Source organism: Piliocolobus tephrosceles, chromosome 5 (genome assembly GCF_002776525.5).
Source record: "Piliocolobus tephrosceles isolate RC106 chromosome 5, ASM277652v3, whole genome shotgun sequence".
NCBI lineage: Eukaryota > Metazoa > Chordata > Mammalia > Primates > Cercopithecidae > Piliocolobus > Piliocolobus tephrosceles.
Genome location: NC_045438.1, coordinates 61,923,360 through 61,942,334, shown reverse-complemented (window position 1 = coordinate 61,942,334; position 18,975 = coordinate 61,923,360). Strand labels below are relative to the sequence as shown.

The window sequence follows — 18,975 nt, the reverse complement described above, 5'->3', positions numbered from 1 at the left end:
CTTTTTCTTCTAAATACTAGTAGACACCAAGTAACAGGACTGCTCCCAGCCCCTTCTTTCACCTTTTCTAGTCTTGGGAAACTCCATCTTTAGCTTCTGTTCAGTTGTAGAATGTGTGGTAGAAAAAACTCGGTTGCCAATGCATCTCAACCTGAATATACAGAATGTCTTGAAAAAAATTTTAAATCTGAAAGGATAGTTCTTACCGGTTTTGTGTCTTCTCTTTGTCTGGACCATTATGATGGTTCGATAAATACCAACGCTATAGTGCTCTTGGGGCTTCGAAAGTTGAGTCATTAAAATTTTATCATTTGTAAATAATTCATGAATATTAACAATTGAAAAAGGCCACTTCTTTTGATAAGAGCAACCATTTAGGCGTTTGTCTCTGATAGCTTAAAATGACAGTCCAACATTTTGGAGTAAAAACCCCCATTTTACTTTACTTTTACTTGGTACAAACCATGTTAATTGAGATGTTGGTCTTTTCTTTGACCAACCAAAAAAGCATAGAATTCAGTTTAGTTGACTTCTATAAACATTCTATTATGTGCAAGGGACTGAAAGTAAAAGCTTATAAAGGCACTGTCCCTCCCCTTAGGATGATCATTTTATTATGATATAAATGATCATTATAGAGGTAAGCACAAGATATGCTGGTTTCAAAGAGGAAGCATACCTTAGTAAGAAGGTTAACTAAGTAAAGGATAAGGAAACAGGAGTAGAGTGTGCTTGAAAAGAGTGAAGAGAATGAATCAGCATGGTGTGTGCTGAAAATAACAGTTTTGTGCTTGCTGGAGCGTAACATCTAAGAGACAAGGAATGATTGCAGTCCTGGGCAAGAAACCAGGTCTCAGAGGTCCTTTCCTAGTATGCTACAGTAACTGAGACTGTGTCATATTGGCACTGGTGGCAAGGAAATGCTTTCTATTTTAGAGTACTAGCAACATTGTTGAGGATTGGATTCAAGGCAGTCAAGAATAAAGCTAGCCTTGAAGCTATTGTATTAATCTACCTTAGATATGCTGAGAATTATGAGCCTTTTATTTTAGTCTAGATCATCATTTTCTTATAGCTTCTGTAATACTTGTTACCTCAGAAAACTAAACAAAAAAGCCTTTCAGTATCAAATATTATATACGTGGCGGTTTTAATAACACAATTCCTTTAAAAGTTGGTATACATGGCGGTTTTAATAATACTTAATTCCTTTAAAATTCGTTTGTAGTGCTACAAAAGTAGAAACTTTTCGTCCTAGAAAATGTATGAAACAGAAAAGAGCAATATGAAAATGAAAATTCACTTGAATTAACTCCATCTATAGTTAAGTTTCTTGATATTTTGGTGTAAATATCTTTAAAACTTAGTTTTGAGTGTGTGTGACTCTGTGTGTGTGTGTGTGTGTGTGTTCCAAATAATATAACACAGACTGGCAGCACCAAGCAATATTTAATGATATTCAGTGTTTAATATTTAATGATTGAAGCTGTGTGTTTACACACACAGATATGCACACACGTAACCAGCATAGGGCTGGTGTTATTGATTGAAAGATGTTTATTAAATGTAATATTTCTATGTGTTGTTTTTTTTCTCCCCCAGCTATGGGAGGTTTATGGAGACCGGCGCTGTCTGAGAACATTTATTGGTAATGCTTCTTTTCTCTCCAACATAAATCTGGGAAGAATTTTTAAAGTAAGATAACATCATTGACAGTAATTTTACTACACTGATAGGAAGTGAAGTCTTCATGGACTTGAGCTGAATCTGGAAGGAGGAGTCAATGTCCCCAGTTAGACAAAGAAAGAGAACTAGGAAGCAAGAGCAGCAGATGCAAAACAAAAGTAGCGTGAGGCAGCATGCTGCTGAGGGGATCCACATACATTTCAGGATTGTCAGAGTATGGGGGATGGTGAGAAACAAAAGCAGAGAAAAGTAGCAAGAGAGGGACCAGAGCATGGAAGACCTCCTGTGCCATTAATAAAGAGTTTAGCCTCTGTTGTGAGGGCATTGGGGAACCATTAAAGAGCTCTTTCCGGAAAGCAACATGATTTGAAGTTTACGAAGATCAAATGGCAATACGCAGGATGATTTGGTAGGGCAAGCCTGGAGGAAGGGAAATGAATTACACAGTTATTTCATAGGTCTGGTTTAGAGATGATGAGAGTCTGAACCAAAGCAGCAGAGAGAGAATAAAGGAACTACATATTAGAGTTAAAGTCAGTGAGATTTAGTAATGGCATGTGAATGATCACAGTGAGACAGGAATCTAGGGTGACTCCCATGAGACTGGATGAATGATGGTGCCATTCACCAAGAAGGAACATAAGATGATGGTGAGGTTTTAGATACACCAAATTTGAGCTGCCTTTGGGATATTGAGGTGAAAATGTCCAGTAAGCAATTAGATAGCCAAATGTTGAGCTTTGAAGAGAGACTGAGAATTGGCAGCTAAAGCATAAAAAAAGGATGAGATTGAGAGAACTCCTTGAAGAAAGAAAGAAGGCCAAAGGGAGGACAGCTTTGTGACAAGCTAGCCTTTTTGGTAGAGAAAGCTTTATTGTTTTTGTCAAATTTCATGTGAAGGCTAGTTACTCTTTCCAGATTTAACTGTACCACATTGAAACGGTGTGACTCTTAGTGGCTCTGTTTTTAGATTAAAGTGGGAGTCTGTTCGGCAGTGCTTTATGATTTTAGGGCCTCCCTGTACAAATTAATTCTGCCTAAGATGACACTGCAGCCTAAAGGAAGATTTGTGGAAGGCTCTTAGCTGTGTACAGGGGAACAAAATGTCTCCATCAGATAGAGTGGATTTTGGTCCGCATCTGTCTCCCCTGTACTGACAGACCATTTTTCTGTGGAAAACTGAAATTTTCCTCCTGAGGGAGATGATAGCAGCTCTGACTGGGACTCCAGCTGTAGAAAAGGATGGCTAATTGCCATGACACATACCTCCTGATGGGAGTTCACTGGAGGTGATGGTTTAGAGCTGCTGCATGTGGTTAACAATTTGTGCCATGCTCATTTTGCACAATTGTATGTGTCTTAGTCATGGTGGGGTGGAACATTTTTGCTTTTGTTTAGCCACATTTTATTTTTCCCTGTAACTTTTAAGACTTGAGTGGTCTGGCAATATTCATTTTTAAGTAAAGTATAATCAGCACCTTAAAATTAGTGTATTGTCAAAACATAATCTTAAAACAATAGAAGCTAGCCTGGGCAACATGGCAAAACCCTGTATCTACAGGAAATACAAAAATTAGCCAGGCATGGTGATGTGCACCTGTAATTCCAGCTACTCGAGAAGTTGAGGTGGGTGGATCGCTTGAGCCAGAGAGGTTGAGTTTACAGTTAGCTGAGATCCAGCCACTGCACTCCAGGCTGAGCAACAGAGTGAGACCCTGTCTCAAAAATAAAAAACCAATGCAAGCTAATAATAGTTTTTGGAAAGTCTCCTACATTCTGAATCAGTTTCTATGAAATTTGGTAATGTGATCACAGAAATATACAATTATTGAACAAGGGCTACAGTTTCCTGAGTTTTAGGTTTAGGTCACTTTGTTTTCACTTGCAGCCTAGTGAACAATCTGAGAGTGAACCTCCAAAATTCCAGCAGCCATTTCTTTCACTGGCAATAATTGGTCTTTTACATTTCCATAAATTCTTGGCTAGCTAGTCGTCACTTGTATGTACTGCATATTAAGAAATTGTTATGACAGACTTAAAAGAAAAGTTAAACCTTTTCTCTTGGTTCTTAACCAAGATGTTATGCATCAGAATCACCTAAGGAGCTTCTTCAAGGGGAAAAAAATGCCCACATTCTGAAGCCCACACATAACATATTCTAAGTCAGTAAATCAGGCAGTGGCATTCCAGTGATCTCTACTCACGGCTGAGAACCACTGCTTAGTGCTGTGTCTCTTTATGGTGTTTATGTTTTAAGAGAAGATATGATGCTTCACCTCATTGCTGTTTCTGTTGACTCCACCTTTAGGTCACAGTAAGGCTGTTAGGGATATTTGCTTCAATACTGCGGGAACACAGTTCCTCAGCGCAGCCTATGACAGGTATCTTAAGCTCTGGGACACTGAGACAGGTAAGAGTTCACCTATGCTAATACATATTCATCTTACAAGTTATCGTTTATATATGAAATGGTGTGAGTAGTCTTCTGTGGCCAAATGGCACCTTCTCTAACTGCTGATTCTCTTACCATTCACTGTTAGCAAATATCACAGAATACATTTGTAGAGTTGAAACTGAGCATAAGTAGCTCTTTCACTGTGAAACTTGTTTCCACCAGATAGGGTTTATAAAGCAAACATATTGACAGATAAGCAAAGTCAAAATCTTGTATAGGCCATCTAATTGATCTTTCTGTTCCCCTACATTATCTAGCACTGTGCATTACACATAACAGAAGTGCAATAAATGTCTAATGAACAAAATTAAATGTGTTTGCACAAATTGATTAAAATGTAGGTCTAAACTTTCACAGGCCAGTTGGTTTTATATATTCACAACCATACTAATTGCTGCTTATTAATTGATTCACATTAATATGTTGTGGCTAGTATAATTTTATGTAATTAGAAAAATCATCTTATTATCTTATTGTCTTATTATCATTACCCTTACTGTATTTGAAGGGTAATGATAATAGTTAATATTTATTAAACGTCATCTAATAGGCATAATTGCTAAGCATTGATATTCAGTATCTCCTTCAATCTTAATTTATCCCTATGAGGTAAGTACTATTATTAGATTATAGATAAGGAAACTGAGGCTTAAAGAGCTAACTTTTTCAGGGTCACACAGCTAATAAGTGGCAGACTTGGTTTCCAACAAAGCTCTCTCTGATGCCAAAGCCCATGTTCTTCAGCACTTTAGCAGTGGTTCTCAGTTCTGGCCACACATTATAATCATCTGAAGAGCTTTAATGTTACTGATGCCTGAATCCCACCTTCAGAGGTATTTACGTAATTGGTACAGTGTATAGACTAGATGATTGTACCGTGTAGCCAAGGCTGAGAGACTACCATTTTGCAGGTTCTTTTAAAAATCAAGATAAAATATACATACAGTAAAATGTATGAAGTGCCTAAATATTCAGTGATTTTTTTTTTTTTGATAAACATACCTGTGCAGCTGTCTACCACCAAGATCAAGATATAGAATATTTCCAGCACTCAGAAGGTTCTTATGCCCTTTTCCAGTCTGTGCCCACTCCCAGTAACCATAGTAACCACTTCTGTCATCACAGATTCATTTTTCCTCTTCTTAAACTTCTTATATATGAAATCATACCATTTTTTCTCTTTTGTTTCTAGCTCCAGCATAATGTCTGAGATTCCCTCATGGCTTATACCAATAGTTCTTTTTTATTGCTTGCACTGTTCCATTATATGAATGAAGTTATAATTTATTTATTCTACAATTGGTAGTGCAGGTTTACTTTTGAAAAAATTATTTTTAATCATTAAAAATCTGTGAAAAAGAACAAATGTAGTTTACAGTAAAGAGCAAGCAGGCAGCCCTTCTTCAACATTTATTAAGCAGGTGACCTCTAGATCTTAATCTCACAGTCATCTCTAAGTGGTCAAATTTATTTTACCTATTTAATTTGAGTCTTTGGTTTTAGGACAGTGTATATCAAGATTTACAAACCGAAAAGTACCTTATTGTGTCAAATTCAATCCTGATGAAGATAAGCAAAATCTCTTTGTGGCTGGGATGTCTGATAAGAAGATTGTGCAAGTAAGTTTTTCACAGTATTTTGTTAAGACTCCTAAGCTTTATGTTGTATAAGGGGATGGAATAAGTTAATAAGCTAATATTACTTATTTAATGTTTGCTACTTTTAGGGACGGCTGATGCACCATTCTTAGTAGAAAAATTTACATTTATAAAAATGTCATGTTGAAGATCTTCTCCTTCTCCACTTTCCGGAATTATGGTCTTTCATAAATCCACTCTACTTCTGTCTTTACCTTTTTTCTTGCCTGATATACAGTGGGACATTCGAAGTGGAGAAATTGTGCAGGAATATGATCGGCATTTGGGAGCTGTCAACACCATTGTTTTTGTGGATGAGAATAGGAGATTTGTGAGCACATCTGATGATAAAAGCCTAAGAGTTTGGGAATGGTGAGTTTCCATCAGTACAAAATCTGATTTATATAAAGCAAGCAGTTAAAAATCATTATCGACAAAGATGAAGCCTGATAGTATGGAACCATTGAATATTTTTTGCAACTGTGATCCTGGCTTGCCAATCAAACTTTTAACTATGTAAATACTGACAGTATAGAGATTAAAATCTAAACATGCTACCATTTATAATCTTTGGATAGTCTTTTCAAAGGATGTGTATCTTGAGTTGTTTTTCTTAGAGTGATGCTGGATTTGTATTTTGCTGTCTTACATTCTTTATTAGGTACCTTATTCATCTCTGTAAAATAACTGGCAAGGAGGAGGGGGATTGAGCATAAGATCATGGCCCTAGAACCACCCAAAGAAAATAGTGGTGTATATCTTAATTTTTTTAAATGTCCACTTTTTATGATTATTCAATACTGAAAGATGCCCCATGTATTAGTCTGTTTTCACACTACTGATAAAGACATACCTAAGACTGGGCAATTTACAAAAGAAAGGTTTAATGAACTTAAGTTCCTCATGGCTAGGGAGGCCCCACAACCACTGATGAAGGAGAAAGGCCCTTTTTTTTTTTTTTTTTTGAGATGGAGTCTCACTCTGTCGTACAGTTTAGAGTGCACTAGCATGATCTCGGCTCACTGCAGGTTCTGCATTCCGGGTTCACGCCATTCTCCTGCCTCAGCCTCCCGAGTAGCTGGGACTACAGGTGCCTGCCACCACGCCCAGCTAATTTTTTGTATTTTTAGTAGAGATGGGGTTTCACCTTGTTAGCCAGGATGGTCTTGATCTCCTGACCTTGTGATCCACCCACTTCAGCCTCCCAAAGTGCTGGGATTACAGGCGTGAACCACCACGCCCGGCCAGAAAGGCACTTCTTACATGGCGACAGCAAGAGAGAGAATGAGAGCCAAGTGAAGGGGATTTCGCTTCATAAAACCATCAGATCTTGTGTGACTGATTCACTACCATGCGAGAACAGTATGGGAGAAACCGTCCCCATGAGTCAATTATCTCCCACAGGGTCGCTCCCACAATACATGGGAATTATGGAAGTACAATTCAAGATGAGATTTGGGAGGAGACACAGAACCAAACCATGTAACCCCATATCATCACTCTGGTACAAATGTTTTACTTATAGAATATAGTCATATATTGGTTAATTGTACTTTCTTAGGGAAAAAAATATTTTTCTAAAGTTAAGCAATATACTCGTTTCATTACATATCATTGTGTGTTCTATAATTTAGTTGCAAAAAAATGCTTACTAACCTTTTTGTTAAAATGAATGACTGAATGGAAACCAGTCAGTTACGAAGCACAGCTCAGCCATGAGTCCTCCTAGCAAGGACTAAAAAGTGTATCTTTCCATCCCCCACAAGTTTTTCTGCTTTAACAAGTGGAAAGCCTTGAACCACAGCCAGTGGTTTCCTCTTTATACCTAAGTCCCTTTGGGGACCTGAGCAGGTCCCTAACCATTGTCAGGACAATCTGGGTGACTGAACATTTAATGTAATTTAATTGTAGTTTCTCCCACACTCACCACCGCCACCACTACACCCCTTCAGATTATCCCCAAGTAGTGGAGAGTAGTCTTAACATATAGCCCATGTTAGAGACTACCTTACAGCTAAGATCTTTCTTACTTCAGAAATGTTTTTTTACAGAGTATCTAATATGGACACCAAGTTTTATATGAGCCACCTTAGATCATTTGCACAGACTCTGGAGAATAAACATACATATACATGTTCTGTTTTGTTTTATGTACTTTAACAATTTGATCATACTCAAACTTTCTGATGTTTCTACCTTTAGATATTTTCAAGTTTAAATATAGAGTGGTATAAAAGAAGTTGGTGGCTGGGCGCAGTGGCTCAAGCCTGTAATCCCAGCACTTTGGGAGGCCGAGACGGGCGGATCACAAGGTCAGGAGATCGAGACCATCCTGGCTGACACGGTGAAACACCATCTCTACTAAAAAAAATACAAAAAACTAGCAGGGCGAGGTGGTGGGCGTCTGTAGTCCCAGCTACTCGGAGGCTGAGGCAGGAGAATGGCATAAACCCGGGAGGCGGAGCTTGCAGTGAGCTGAGATGCGGCCACTGCACTCCAGCCCGGGCGACAGAACGAGACTCTGTCTCAAAAAAAAAAAAAAAAGAAGTTGGTAAATATTTAAATAATCAAGCAATTACAGGGCTTAAGGATATGTGTATGTGGGTGTTCTAAAGTAAAACATTGGTCAGCACAGAATTTTTATTAAACTAATGGTAATGTTAGTATGTTTCTTTTTTTTTCATTTCCTCTCAGATCTTAGGAAATACTCCTAAAAAGTCATGACACTGTTTTGTTACAAATGACGTCATTCTTTAGATTTTACTTTAACTTGGCTGGGCACGGTGGCTCATACCTATAATTCCAGCATTTTGGGAGGCTGATTTGAGTGGATCGCTTGAAACCAGGAGTTCGAGACCAGCCTGGGTTCTCGAACCCCATCTCTATAAGACATACAAAAATTAGCTAGTATGGTGGCACAGGCCTGTAGTCCCAGCTACTCAGGAGGCTGAGGCAGGAGGACTGCTTGTGCCTGGGAGGTCGAGGCTGCCGTGGTCTATGCTTGTGCCACTGCACTCTAGCTTGGGTGACAGCGTAAGACCCCATCTGAATAAAAAAATTAAAAATTATAAATACATATATAATTTTTAAAAAAATAGATTGCAGGCTGGGCACGGTGGCTCACACCTATAATCCTAGCACTTTGGGAGACCAAGGTGGGTAGATCACGAAGTCAGGAATTCAAGACCAGCCAACATGGTAAAACACCGTCTCTAGATGTGGTGGTGCGCACCTGTAATCCCAGGTACTTGGGAGGCTGAGGCAGGAGGATCGCTTAAACCTGGGAAGTGGAGGTTACAGTGAGCCGAGATTGCACCATTGCACTCCAGCTGGGCAACAGAGCGAGACTCCATCTCAAAAACAAAAAAAAAACAACAACAAAAAACAGATTTCAGTTTAACCGTTACTATGAGAGCCTTCCTGACCAGTCCTCAGATAAGATTAGGTGCCTCCTCTCTATCATCCCACACTGTCATTGGTTTCCACAGCTTTTAGCATACTTCAAGTGCTTGTTTATTTGTTCTCTTTCCTGACAAGTTCTTAACCATGAGAGAAAGAACGGTATGAGTCATGCTTACTGTCTGTTCCCAACACAGTGCCTGGCACACAATATGTGCTGAATCTCTAAAGAAGTCATTATTGGTATAATTATCAATGATGTTACACTGATTGAGTTTTTTCTATATGCCAGTCACTATGCTAAGCATTTCACCTGAACCATCTGATTTAGTGTGCAAAGCAATCTTATAAGATAGGTACATTTGTTATTCCCATTTTATGTATAAGGAAGTTAATATAGTTTAAGTAATTTGCCCAAGGTTATATAGGACACGAAAGGGCCAGAGTTCACACTCTGATCAAACTGATTCCAAAGCTTGTTTTTTGTTTTTTAAGAGACAGGATCTCACTCTGTTGCCTAGACTAGATGTAGTGGTGCAGTCATAGCTTACTGCAACCTTGAACTACTGGGCTCTGGGCTCAAGTGATCCTCCTCCCTTAGACTCCCTTAGTCACTCCTGAGTGACTGGGACTACAGGTGCATGCCACAACGCCAGGCTAATTTTTAAGTGTTTTGTAGAAACAGGGTCTCACTCTGTTTGCTGGGCTGGTCACAAACTCCTGGCCTCACAAAACTTGAATTCTTGATCATATGGATGGATAGTTAGATGAATGAGGGGACTGGCAAGGAGAGAAGGTACTAATAACTTATATTTGATTTGATTAGTGAGAAAATAATAAATGTGAAGGTCTGTCCTGCTACAAAGACAAGTAGGAAGCAAAACCAGCTCAGGAGCCCCGGAACTGTGCATCACTGCATAAATCATCCCTAAGAGCAATTACTAGTGATGGCCACTTGCTTAGGAGAGGAAGGGATGCCCTGAACTCCGCAAAGTGACAGCTGACCTCCTCTCTGGGAAAATTAGCAACACTGGGGCCTTCAGACAAGTGGTGTTTGCCAAACTTTTATACTCTGTACTTGCTTGCTTAGAGTACCATAATAATACAAGAAAACAAAGGAAACTTGGCTTTCTTAAATAAAACTATACAAACTAACTGTATTATGTTCTAAAGGAGAATAAAAGACTATTAGATATTCAGCAACTATTTTTTTATTTTTTTGAGGGAGAGTCTTGCTCTGTCACCTGCACTGGAGTGCAGTGGTGCAATCTTGGCTCACTGCAACCTCCACCTCCTAGGTTCAAGTGATTCTACTGCTTCAGCCTCCCAAGTAGCTGGGACTACAGGTGTGCGCCACCACGCTTAGCTAATTTTTGTATTTTTAGTAGAGACAGGGTTTCACCAGGTTAGCCAGGATGGTCTCAATCTCTTGACCTCATGATCCACCCACCTCGGCCTCGCTAAGTGCTGGGATTACAGGCATGAGCCACCACACTGGGCTAACTCATGGTATTTTAATTGACCAAATGCATGAAATGTCATAGACGTGTTTTCTCCAGAAGGTATTTATTTTGGTAAAATATTTCTTAAAGAAAATTTTATAGAAGTTGACACTACTGTTTATATTTTAGCTTTAAAAATTCATAGACTTTTATTAGGTTTTTTTTTTTTGGTGAATTCATTTTTAAACTGGAGATTATTTGCAAGATATGAATTACTAGCTTATTATACTGAGTTACAGTATCCAATTAGAAAATAGTGCTGTTTGTTTGTTTGTTTGTTTGTTTGTTTGTTTTTGTGATGGAGTCTCACTCTGTCGCTCAGGCTGGAGTGTTGAGTGCAGTGGCATGATCTCGGCTCACTGCAGCCTTCGCCCCCTGGCTTCAGGCAATTTTCCTGCCTCAACCTCCTGAGTAGCTGGGATTACAGGCCTGTGCCATCATACCCAGCTAATTTTTGTATTTTTAGTAGAGACAGGGTTTTGCCATGTTGGCCGGGCTGGTCTCAAACTCCTGACCTCAGGTGATCCACCCGTCTTGGCCTCCCAAAGTGCTGGGATTACAGGTGTGACCCACCGTACCAAGCCATGTTGTGTTTATGCCTAACAGGCATTTTTGCTAGAAATAATGAAGTCCACAGCGTAGTTCAAATTCTTCTTCCAAGCTCCTGGTATGAAGATTCCTTGAAATAAGGTATCCATTTGAATTTTTTTGTTTACTTTTGTTAACACATTGATCAATATGAACCTGGAATACAGTTAATTTAGAAAATTCTCATGTTTTAATTCATATTGTAAAATAACTAAGCACTAACAATAAGTACAAGGAAGGAAGAAACAAGCCTTTTTTCGATCGCAGATCTTTTTAATACATTTGAGTCATTCTAAATGTCAGTTCTCATTGGTACCATAGAGGTATAAAGGGTTGGAGATCTGACAAATGATGTTATTCCCCAGATTATACCTGAAAATGTTTTCCTCTGACCACGACCCTCATAGAAGTTTCTTCTAGTCATTTGCTCCTTCTGCTGGATGGATGGATAAATAGAGAAAATCCTTATATTAAGGCAAATTATTATTGTTTTACAGTTAACCAGAGTTTTGGAACTTGAAACAGTGTTTGAAATTGAAATTGCTGCTATAGAATCTGTGTTACTCATCAGATTACATTTCCCACACATTACTCTGTGAAAAATATTTCTGGTTTCATGAAAAGCAGCAAGACCAAAACTCCTTTCAGAAAAGGATTTTTAGCTTGGAGAATATTGAAAATGAAAAGGCACTTAGAACCTTTGATGGTTCTAAATTTAGGTGGCTAGTTTTTTTTTTTCTTTCTTTCATTCTTTGTATCACTCATGGGAGGTTTTTTTTTTTTTTTAAATGTGTTTTTCTCCTTCACCAAACACATTTGAAATGCTTTACATGTAAACTGAAAATAGTCCAGGTACCAAGCATTTATTTATCATAATTTATCATCATTTCTGGATGGGCTAGACCAGCTCACAGATCCCGACAGCTTTGCCTGCCATCCTCCTGCATTGCTGCAGGCTCTTTAACACTCTCACCCACTCGAGTTAAGGTTGACTGGCTGGTAAAATAACACTTCCCCCTAGGTTTGCCTCAGACATCTTGCTTTGCCCTACCATGGTACATTTTTAATTGATTTATTTATTTTTACTTCAACAGCTTTTGGACTAAAAATGGGTTTTGGCTACATGGATGAATTATATCGTGATGAATTCTGAAATTTTAGTGTACCCATTGCCATGGTACATTATTAAGAACTTTTAGTAACATTTTTTTAACATAAAGGCCAGGTTTAAATCAAATAGAAAACAAAATCACTGTCACTGTTATAATGATCATGGAAAGTCATTTATGAAGTACAAGATTCACCATAAGCAATACAGTGTCATCTTGTGATTTTTCTTCTTCCAGAAACTTTCATGAAAGATTTATTAAATACATAATTTCAAGAGTTTGCTTTTATTTGCATATTATTCCTTTGTTCCAGAGATAATTCTTCAGAAGGTACTTTATAAAAATTGCTTATTCCGATATCCTATTTAAAATTTTTAGGGATATCCCTGTGGATTTCAAGTATATAGCAGAACCCAGTATGCACTCAATGCCTGCAGTGACTTTGTCTCCAAATGGTGAGTTAGTATGTAAATTGTATTTTTAAATGAGCTTTTAAGATACGGTGTGATTTCTGTATTCAAAAGAACTTTGGCCCCTTCCTTCTTGGGAAAGTTCGTCACAGTGCCATTACTTGTATAAGGTAATCTTTACAATATTAGAAAGAATTACTGACTTTCATATGTAAGTCACCTCACCTACTTTTCTGTGTCTTTTTTTAAATAAAAATAAAAGGATGATTTACTGCTAATATTGAACATCAGAAGATTTCTGTTTAACAATCAGTTTTCTTTTCTTTTCTTTTCTTTTTTGTTTTTTTCTTTTTTTAAGAAACAAGGGTCTCCCTTTGTTGCCCAGGCTAGTCTCAAAATCCCAGGTGCTGGGATTACAGGCCTAAACCACTATGCCCGGCCAGAGTTTTCTTTTCTCATTCTCCTTCCAAACAGAATCACGTTCAGTACATCATTTAATAATGATTGGCCAAGGCAGGAGAATTACTTGACCCCAAGAGTTCAAGGCTAGCCTGGGCAACATAGAGAGACCTCATCTCTACAAAATAAAATTTTAAAAATCAACTGGCGTGGTGGTGCACGTTTGTAGTTCTAGCTACTTGGGAGGCCAAGATGGGCAGTTTGCTTGAGTCAGGAGGTTAACTATGATTGCATGACTGTACTCCAGCCTGGGCAACAGAGCAAGACCCTTCTCTCTAAAAAAAATAATAATAATGATTTATTGTAAGCTCTTTCAGGGGATAGGAAATTTTGTTCTGATTCTTTATAATGAGAACACTTTAGCAGTTCAGTATAAAAAATTTTCTCAGGCAAAAATTAAAAAGATAAATCTATTTAGTATTGTTTAATCCATTGTCTTCAGTACAAGATAATTTGTGCTACAGATACACTGACAATATACTGATATAATTATAGCTCTACATGAGAGTCTTAAAGTGGGGGTTCTGATATTTGGGGGACATTGTCATCAAAGCCACTGTCAACTCACATAATGGGGGGCAAGGAAGTTTGCTGTTCCATCAGGGCCTCTGACACAAGCAAATGGTAATAGTTGTCAAATGCTCTATCTTTTTTTATAAGAAAAGCAACTTAAGTGAATCCTTTTTTGATAATTGCTAGATTATATACTTCGTCACTGTGCATCTACATTTCACGTAGCTTATTTTTAAACCGCCTATTACAGATTTTGTGCCCGTCTTGAACAAGGCCATTTACCCACTCAGGCATTGAGTCTATTTCCTTACTTAGTAATGTTTACATGTACTGTTGGCCCTTCGTATCCATGAGCACCACATCCTGGGATTCAACCAGCAGGAGTCCAGAATATTCAACAAAGCAAACAATAAAAAATAACAATGTAACAATTAAAAATACAAATTAAAAAACACAGGGTAGCAACTAAGTACAAAGCATGTATGTTATATTAGGCATTGTAAGTAATTGAGAGGTGATTTAATGTATACAGGAGATATGTGTAGGTTTTATGCAAATACTATGCCATTTTATATAAGGGACTTGAGCATCTGTGGATTTTGGTATTTGGTAGGGGGTGCAGATCCTGGAACCAGTTCCCAACAGATACCAAGGAATGACTGTATATAGGATGGAAGTATAGTCATGCATTCCTAACAACAAGGGTACTTGTGAGAAATGCAGCATTAGGTGATTTTGTCATTTTATAAACATCATACAGAGTACTTACACAAACCTAGATGGTATAGCCTACTTACCCTAGGCTGTATGGTATAGCCTGTTGCTCCTAGGCTCTACCCCTGTATGGCATGTTGCTGTTCTGAATAATGTAGTCAGTGGTAAGCATTTGTGTATTGAAACGTATCTAAACATAGAAAAGATACAGTAAAAATTTGGCACTGTAGTCTTATGGGACCAGTGTCATATGTGCGGTCCATCATTGACCGAAACATTGTTAAGTGGCGCATGACTATAGACACTGCAGTTTAGGCTCTAGGGGCTTTGATGAATCCCAAGTAGAGAAAAGCATTGTAGCCGTTAAAAAAGTTATTATAATTTTTTAAAATTACCTCTTTTTTTGTATAGTTTTATTTTATAATGCTAGGCTTTCTCACCAGTTAATCTTTCTTTATTCCATAATTACCACAGATAAGTCTCTTTCTCCTATTTCCCATAGTTCTGTTGTCTATACTTACTATAAATTCATTTCATTTCATAACTTTTAGCTTATTTCTTTAACATGAAACTTGGAATTTCTATATTTCCTTATTCTTTTAAAAAAAAAAAAAGCTTTTATATGAGAGTGCTCAATGATATAGGATTGTATACGCAAAAGCCTTTAGTTTATATATTAATAACTCTTGCCAGTGACATATTTATAACACTTTACAGGTGGTATAGTAAATTTATTTTTTAGTGTTATAAAGTATTTGGGAGCAAAAGTTATATTAATCACAGTGAACATATTTAAAATAAAAAGTTTTAAAAAATGTTTTAGTTTTTCTCTAAAATACCTCATTTATTGAATTTACAGGAAAATGGCTAGCATGCCAATCAATGGACAACCAAATCTTAATTTTTGGAGCACAGAACAGATTTAGATTAAACAAGAAAAAAATTTTTAAGGGCCATATGGTAGCAGGCTACGCTTGTCAGGTGGACTTTTCACCAGACATGAGGTAAGTTTAAAACTTCTAATCCATTCTAGTATTCAAATATGATATAAACTGTTGTTGTACAAATAACACTTTACACATCACTCTCACATAATATATTTTTATGAAAACTCGATAATCTGTTAACATTTTCAAAATGCTGGCTATAAAGGCGAGAACAAATTAGGAAAATTACATTTTGCTTTTTTTAGGTTCTTGCTTTAGTATATTCCCTTCTATTACTTAGGCTTATGCCCTTTAGTCACCTTATAAATCCCTCTCTATATAACCAAAGCCTTATTTTCTCTCTGCTTTTCTAATCAAGACTGGAAGTGCTATAATCACTGTATTGCTATGACTGAATGAACACCAGAAGAATTAATTGTGTATTACAGTGTTGCAGTTACAGCTTCACTACAGCTTGTCTGTGCTGAAACCTCTAATGCAACTTTTGAATATTTCTAGGTCACACTGGATTTGTGAAGCCTACAGCATGATTCTTAGTTAAAATGTATAGGTAGGAGTAATTTAGAAATCCCAATAACTTTGTATGTTTAGCTTAGTAATTGAGCCTACCTCTGATTCAGTCTTAGATGTATTCAAAAGATATTAAAGCCAAAAAGTAATTATGAAAGTGGTAGAGCCTACTATGATGGAATAGATCTAAAAGTGTTCCCTAGCTATATGCGGAATTGGTTCTCCAATCTCTGTTTCTGACTATCTAGAGACTGATTGTGTAACCTCATTCATTGTGGCCCCTGGGACTCCCAGTCTTCCCAGTTAAAAATAATTTTCTACTCTTAGATTGGTTGGGAGGTTTTTTAAAATAGAATTTCAAATTATAGACTGCTTCATGTTCTGCCTGTTATTCTGAGTATTGTATATTTGCATTGGATTTTTTTTTAATGTTAATGTGAAAAGACAGTATCTTCCCCTATTCTTCATTCACCTTACCAGGTTAAGGTATTTGAATAATTTGAATTTATTTTTCTTCCCATTATAGTTATGTGATTTCAGGAGATGGAAATGGAAAATTAAACATTTGGGACTGGAAGACCACAAAACTCTACAGTCGATTTAAAGCTCATGATAAAGTGTGTATAGGTGCAGTGTGGCATCCTCATGAAACTTCTAAGGTCATAACATGTGGTTGGGATGGTCTCATTAAATTGTGGGATTAATTAGATTAATCCTTAAACTAGCTAGGATCATTTTTGATCCATTGTCATATTTAACTGTATTTAATTATTAAATGTATCAGATGATAACTTGATTTACAGATAATGTTGATGACATTGACCCATTGTTTAAAAAAAGAAACTGTAAATTTGACATAATTTCATTTGCAACTTAATTTTGTTCTTTATAAATGTTATTTATACAGAAAATGGCTATTGAGTTTCTATTTGACAAGTAGTTACAATTGGCAAGCAGTTTGAGTTTATACCCATGACATACTGAAAGCATCCCTTTGGGGTCAAGAAAGAATCCCTAGTGGATTTGGGATTCTAGAGGAGGTAATGTAATTAATTATTCAGAAAAATACCATGTATTTACCTCTTCAGCCAAAAGGGCAGTAAAGAATAGGGATAATATAATTTAATGTAAATTTGGAAGAAGGAAAAAACCACCCAGTTACTGTCCCCATTATTTTCACTGGGTCAAGTTCTAATCTTTCAGCTTCATGAGTTCCACTCCCTTTGATGACACATGTTGTGTATTTTTAGTTGTAAAGCAGTAATCTTCTTTAACTGCAGCATTCCTCTAATTATAAACAATGAAAAATAAAAATCAGTCCAGAGTTCTTTCGTTGACTTAATTCCTGATCAGTATGGACAGGACTGTATATATTTAATCAGAGCATTACATTATATCTGAAGATGGAACTCAGGAGGATGCACCAAGACTTTGAATTTTATTTACATTCGCTGTCAGTAAAGACCTGGCTACACTTTGAGAAATCAAGATCTCCTAGGTCATTGCTTCACAGCTGTAATTACTGAAATCTTCCTCATAGGAGATAAAGTACAATGGGTAGAGTCCAAGATGTCAACTTGTAATTTCTTTGAAGTCGTGTGTTTTATCTTTAAAATTATTCCTGTTTTACCTGTGAATATATACAACAGGACTTTTTAAGATTAAAAAAATTTTTAAACCTCTATGTCTGAAAAAAAAGAAAGTGACACTCCCGGAAGATGGCTAGAGTTCCCCAGTTTGAGAAGCAGTGACCATGGTGAAAAATAGTTTTTAAGACATCAGATTATAAAATCAAGATAGGCCAGGCGCAATGGCACACGCCTGTAATCCCAGCACTTTGGGAGGCTGAGGCAGGTGAATCACCTGAGGTCAGGAGTTCGAGACCAGCCTGGCCAACATAGGAAAACCCCATCTCTACTAAAAATACAAAAATTAGTCAGGCTTGGTGGCGGGCACCTGTAGTCCCAGCTACTCAGAAGGCTGATACAGGGAGAATTGCTTGAACCCAGGAGCGGAGGTTGCAGTGAGCTGAGATCATGCCTCTGCACTCCAGCCTAGGCGACAGAGTGAGACCCCATCTCAAAAAATGAAAGAAAATCAAGATAACCTCTTGAATGTAGTAGCTCATAGCACTTTAATTTGGCAAGCCATTTTTCCTGTTTTGTTATAAGTCTATATTAGATGTTTGAATATGGTTTGAAATATTTCACTACCATGCTGAAAAAGATTGGTTGATAGCTGCTTGGAGTGCTAACTGGAATATCAAAATCATGTCTCTTGCTGATAACCTAAGAGCATTAAACTCTGAGTCCAGTGAGGTCATAGCAGTGTATGCTCCTTGCCCTTACGGAGTGTCCATTTTTAGAAATTTAGATTTTAAAAGGCCTGGGACATATGACCAGGCCCTATAGCCACATAAAAATAAATTTCATAGAAAAATGAATAAAAGCAGAGATATATTTTTTGACACAGAGGCAGGCACCCAAAGAAATACAAACACTGCCTAGCTGCTGCCATTTCTGTAACTGCCCAGAAGGGTGACAGATTTCTGAAGGGGAAAGGATTCAGATATGACCTTTTCTTTAGTCCCAACCACTAGTTTTAACAAATGTGAATTATTGAAATGTGAAGGGACAAAAAGAATCATACATTTAAACTGTCTTGTTCAGCACACCAGTATTGTATGTTATAAATCATCATTTCTAAATCTGGATTTATTTTGTTGTGTTTTTGACTGTTTCTAAAGTAAGTGTATATAAAAATTGTCTCCTTTTTAAAAAGATCATATTTTTAAATAAAGCATTTTTTGTAGAAAGTGCTATCAAAATGTTCATCTTGTTCATCTTTAGTCTCCTTTTAAGTCTTAAGTGTATTGAGACACTAGATTAAGCCATTTGCAGTTTTAAGTGGATCATATGGAGAGAAATGATGCTTTAGAGGTGGATGTGGTTTATTCAGGTATATCAATGGGTTTATGATTATATAATAAAATACACAGCTGTACCCTCAGAGCACATTAAATGTAACACATTCCATATTTATTCAT

General features: G+C 37.1%; 1 protein-coding gene across 1 annotated transcript in view; it reads left to right on the top strand.

Moving 5' to 3' along the window:
- CDC40 (cell division cycle 40) overlaps positions 1–18,750 on the top strand; it is a 51,676-nt gene extending 32,926 nt beyond the window's left edge. Inside the window, exons 9-15 of the mRNA XM_023206021.1 lie at positions 1,603–1,648; positions 3,995–4,096; positions 5,645–5,760; positions 6,017–6,150; positions 12,755–12,831; positions 15,332–15,476; positions 16,456–18,750. Coding sequence (XP_023061789.1) covers positions 1,603–1,648; positions 3,995–4,096; positions 5,645–5,760; positions 6,017–6,150; positions 12,755–12,831; positions 15,332–15,476; positions 16,456–16,633 — 798 coding nt within the window. The 3' untranslated portion in view covers positions 16,634–18,750. The remainder of the gene's footprint in view (positions 1–1,602; positions 1,649–3,994; positions 4,097–5,644; positions 5,761–6,016; positions 6,151–12,754; positions 12,832–15,331; positions 15,477–16,455) is intronic.
- The last annotated feature ends 225 nt before the right edge of the window (positions 18,751–18,975 follow it).